Below are 4853 nucleotides of genomic sequence, written 5' to 3' on the forward strand. Positions count from 1 at the left end.
TAGAGAGGTCCCTGAGGGTCATTTCTGTGGGAACAACGGGGGAAAAAGTGAAAACAGATTTTATTCCTCTAGATAGCACACGGAAGAGGAAATGCAGCGTAAAGAGGTTAAAAACCTGCTCAAGGTCACACCATTAGGAAGTGTCTCAGATAATGGGGAGGTTGCGAAGTGAGAGCAGCTGCTCACGGATGCAAGGAAAAACGTTCTGTTTGCTAACAGGCTCAGCAGTTAAAGCTGACAGCACTATTCCTCACCGCCAGCTCTCCTCACTTGACAGGCAGGAATACTATGGCTCAGGAAGATGAAGTGAATTTTCAAAAGTCTCACAGTTATCTCACAGAAGAGCCAGCACTAGAACCCAGACTTCTGACTCCTGTTGTACTGTTTAGGAGAGAAAGAAGCTAGAAACTCTCAGCCAGAGAATGGCGCAGTGGACAACGTGTGGGTTTGATGTCAGACGGAGCTGTGGTCAAATTCTGCAGTCCTGGGAACGTATGTAGAAGAAAATTCACTGATATGTAATTTTATCATCTAAAGGAGAAAATAAAACCTTTTTTATCTCATTGTAATGATGAGACAGTATGGTGCATAATAAAGCTCTGAGTTATACATTTGAAGAGACCCAATTATATGGACATAAAATTTTGTCTACCAGCTCCAACAACTGCTTGGACAAGAACTCTCAAGAGCTGGCATCTGAGGGGCTGAGATTAGAAACTGATCATGTATGCTTCTCAATATCCTCTAAGTTACTCTTAGTAGCTTTAACAGTTTCCGAAAGGGAGAAATATATTGGATAGTAAAACATAGGAAGTTGTTCAACTTTCCAGTGGTCAAACAAATACAAATTTAAAAAAGTGAGATGAAGTTTAGCAAAAAATAAATCCTGATATCCATTACCAGCTGGGGTGAAAGAGGTAATCTACAGTTTGGTGTTAGTTACATATATTGGGGACTGCCTTTTTTTTGGTAAGAGTTATCAGAAGTCTTTATAATAATTATATCCCTCTGTTTAGTCTATAAATCTAAGAAATTAACCTAGGGACCCAGAGATAACTTGATGCATGATGAGGTTTTTTTGTGGTATTAGAAAAAAATGACTTATTATTAGGTACATCTACTTGACAGAATAATGGGCGATGATTAAAAACACTGCCTTATAATGATATGGGAAATGCTTCTATTCACCAGGATAATATACTAAACATTTGGTGTGACTTCAAAATTGTCAATGAAAAGTGAGCAAAAATCTGTAGATAGGAGAAAGAATGGAAGAAAAATACATAGAAAGTTGGCAAGTTTTTTTTTTTTTTTTTTTGGGGGGGGGGGGGGGGGGCTTCGGGGAAATTTTTTTTTTTTTTTTTTTTTTGGCGGGGGGAGGATGGTGGTACTGAGTAATTTTTTTTCTCTTCCTTTAAATATTTTCTAACCTCCGTCTACTCACGATGAGTTATCTTTGTAATTACTTCCCTTCCTTTTCCTAAGAGGATCTGCTGATACACAGCCTTAGCAAAAAGCAGAGCTAGCAACTTTATCTTTCCTTCTGTTCCTTTTGTCTGCTCTGTGACTGAGTAATCTGGTTCTGAAGGGTGCGTGATGTTGTAGGAGAGAGGGACAGACTACAGAGTCAGGAGATATGGGGTCTGTGTTAAGTCCCCCACAACCTAGCTTCTGTGACCTGGGTCAACTATTTAATATCTCTAGATCAAACTGTTAGCATTTGGAAGCCAAACATGCTTGCACCAGCTTATCATAAAACAAACAAACAAACAAACAAAACTACGCTTAATGACTTTTTAGCAAAGAAAATGGAAGGTGATGTTTGAAGAGGTCTCCTGTAGCCCATAAACGGATGAGATCCCTTATTTGGTTTTTGAATCCGGGTCACTTAGGATTGTGGGAGTTTTCCAAATCAGAGAAGAGATTATGAAACATTTTTTTCTCCCTGCAGGAACTTTCTTTAATCCTATGCAGTCATTAAACATATGCATCATTCAAAAAAGGGGAGGGAGGAACAGATGATGCAGAAGGATGGACCAGATGACTTGTTAAGAATACTACTGGTTCTATCAATGTGCCATGTTAGAAAGTAATTAATTCTGATAAGAACTTATCAACCTCAGATCCAGGTATTGTAAGTTTCCTATATTTTTTGGTTTTATGTTTTTTATTCACTCAGCAAATAGTCATTGACCACTGTTTTAGGTCTGGCGATATGGATATTAAACAGAAAGAAGCCTCTTTCAAGGTACTATAAATGTAGGGTGGGCGGTGGAGGAAGACCGGTACAACATAGTGTGTATGCAAAGAGCTAGGATAGAAGTGTGATCTGGGTGCTGTAGGAATACAGTGCAAGTCCTCATAATCTAGCCTAGGGTAGGGGAAGAGACCATCTTTCTTGTGGAGATGATATCTGAGCCTAGTTTTGGAGGATGTATGGGAGTAAGCTAGTAAGAATTGGGAAAGATTGGGGGAATAGCATGTGGACGGCAATGAGGTGTTAGTGAATGTGACTTGACCAGGGAATTTAGGGTAGTTTAGTATGGCTAAAGCCCATGATAGTGGACAAGGATGGATAACATGGGTAGGTTAGCAAGTTTCAGGGACTTGTAATGAGACTAAAATGCTTAGATTTTATCTTGAAGGTGAAGAGGCACTTGTGGAGGATTTTAAGCTGAATGACGACATGATTGAATGATTGAATTTTATACACATTACCGCCTGCAGTGTGGTTGACTGAACAGGTGTCTGGGCAAGATATGAGGCAGGAGAGAACAGCTGTGGTGTTGTTGGAACAACCATCAGATTATTTTGCTAATTGATCTAAGTCTAATGCTAAGAGCTATGGTTGGGGCATGGTAGGTGCTCAAAATGTTTTTGGAATAAATAAATGGATGGATGGATGGATGTATGAAAGTTAAGGAACAAGATTTGATAAAGTGTGGTGATGAATTTAGAAATTGTGAGATGGATTAGTAAAGGGAGAAGTCAAGGATGACTCACTCCCATGTTTGTGGTGGGCGGTGGAGGAAATACAGAAGGAGGAGCAAGTTGAGTTGGGGTTGAGATGAGAAAATCAGTTTTTGAGGAGATGCCCATGTGCATGGCAAAGTGCAACTAGGAGTTGGAAGTGTGGCTCTAAAAAAGCAACTACAAAAGAATTTTTAGGGAAATACTTTTCTCATAAGTGGTTATTTTTAATGAACTAAAATTTATATATATTTTAGTTTTTGTTACGAAAACCTCCATGAAGATATTTTCAATCAGAAAACAGAGTTCACTTTTATTGGTTAAAATGCAAGAGATGTAATATTTTGGGAGTTGTTTATTTTGTCTGGTATTTAATTTTGTACTTGGTCACGCTTATTAATTAGAAATGCAGAAAATGATTTGTATTATTAGCAGGTTCTTGCTTTGGGACTCAGGATTTGGGATAATGCGATTCCACAAACACCGATTTCTCCTAACTTTTTGAAATGTCTTGAAAGAGGTTGTAACAAATTATTCTCTGAATCTCTTTTCACCCAAGTCCTGGCCATAGCTCTGGACTCATGGCTAGCCCACGAAACATCACGGAATTTTTCATGCTGGGACTCTCACAGAACGCTGAGGTGCAGAGAGTTTTATTTGTGTTCTTTTTGATCGTCTACCTTGTCTCTGTTGGAGGCAACCTACTTATCATGACCACCATTATCTTCAGTCCCACCTTGGGCTCCCCTATGTACTTTTTCCTCTCATGCTTATCCTTTATTGATACTTGCTATTCCTCATGTATGACCCCCAAACTCATTGCTGACTCCTTGTATGAGGGGAGAGCCATCTCTTTTGAGCGCTGCCTGGTTCAATTCTTTGTTGCCCATTTATTGGGAGGAACTGAAATCATCCTGCTCACAGTCATGGCCTATGACCGCTACGTGGCCATCTGCAAGCCCCTGCACTACACGACCCTCATGACCAGGCGTCTCTGTGCCCTGCTGGTGGGAGTGGCTTGGCTGGGAGGCTTCCTGCATTCCCTGGTTCAGCTCCTCCTGGTCCTTCAGCTGCCCTTCTGTGGGCCTAATGTGATTGATCACTTTGTCTGTGACTTGTACCCCTTGCTGGAACTCGCCTGCACCGACACGTATGTCGTCGGCGTGCTGGTGGTCGCCAACAGTGGTGTGATCTGCCTGTTGAACTTCCTCATGCTGGCTGCCTCGTACACTGTCATCCTGCATTCCTTGAGGTGCCACGGTGCAGAGGGGAGACGCAGAGCCCTGTCCACCTGTGGGGCCCACTTCACTGTTGTTGCCCTGTTCTTCGTGCCTTGTATATTTATTTATATGCGACCATCGTCTACTTTGTCCATAGACAAAATAGTGGCTGTGTTTTATTGTATTTTGACACCCATGTTCAACCCCATGATTTATACCCTGAGAAATGCAGAGGTAAAAAATGCCATGAAAAATCTATGGAAAAAATGAGCAATTGTGGATAGAGGATACAGGTACAGTAGGGAAAGAAATAATCAGTCATTCTCAGTTATCATGATGAGAGCTGAGAGACTATCAAAAAATTTCAGAATAAAGCTGCTTTAAATGTTTAAAATTATGTCTAATCTATCCATGTCCTATGTTACTGACCAGACAAATTATTATATGCAACTTAAATTTCTTCTTTATAGTTAACACTAAATTGCAGGATATGGAAGCACCATCTCTGTCTCCCTCACTTTTGTCTGAGATGGAGCCTTCATCAGCTTGGGGTACTAATGATGAGTGGAATCCCCTTGTTGAAATGTTACTAACCTGGTCCCCCAGCTCTGCACATCGGAATGTTGATCAGAGTAGTTACTGATGGTTCACCTATACCTGATT

The 4853-nt window shown here is 40.6% G+C and overlaps 1 protein-coding gene across 1 annotated transcript; it reads left to right on the plus strand.

Annotated features, from left to right (window-relative positions):
* Positions 1 to 3233: 3233 nt before the first annotated feature.
* Positions 3234 to 4541, plus strand: LOC103672291 (olfactory receptor 140). Its single transcript, XM_008700954.2, has one exon. The coding sequence runs from the start codon at positions 3552 to 3554 to the stop codon at positions 4458 to 4460; it is 909 nt and encodes a 302-aa protein (XP_008699176.2). The 5' UTR covers positions 3234 to 3551; the 3' UTR covers positions 4461 to 4541.
* Positions 4542 to 4853: the final 312 nt, after the last annotated feature.

This window comes from Ursus maritimus, unplaced genomic scaffold, assembly GCF_017311325.1.
Source record: "Ursus maritimus isolate PB19 unplaced genomic scaffold, ASM1731132v1 scaffold_23, whole genome shotgun sequence".
NCBI classification, from domain to species: Eukaryota; Metazoa; Chordata; class Mammalia; order Carnivora; family Ursidae; genus Ursus; species Ursus maritimus.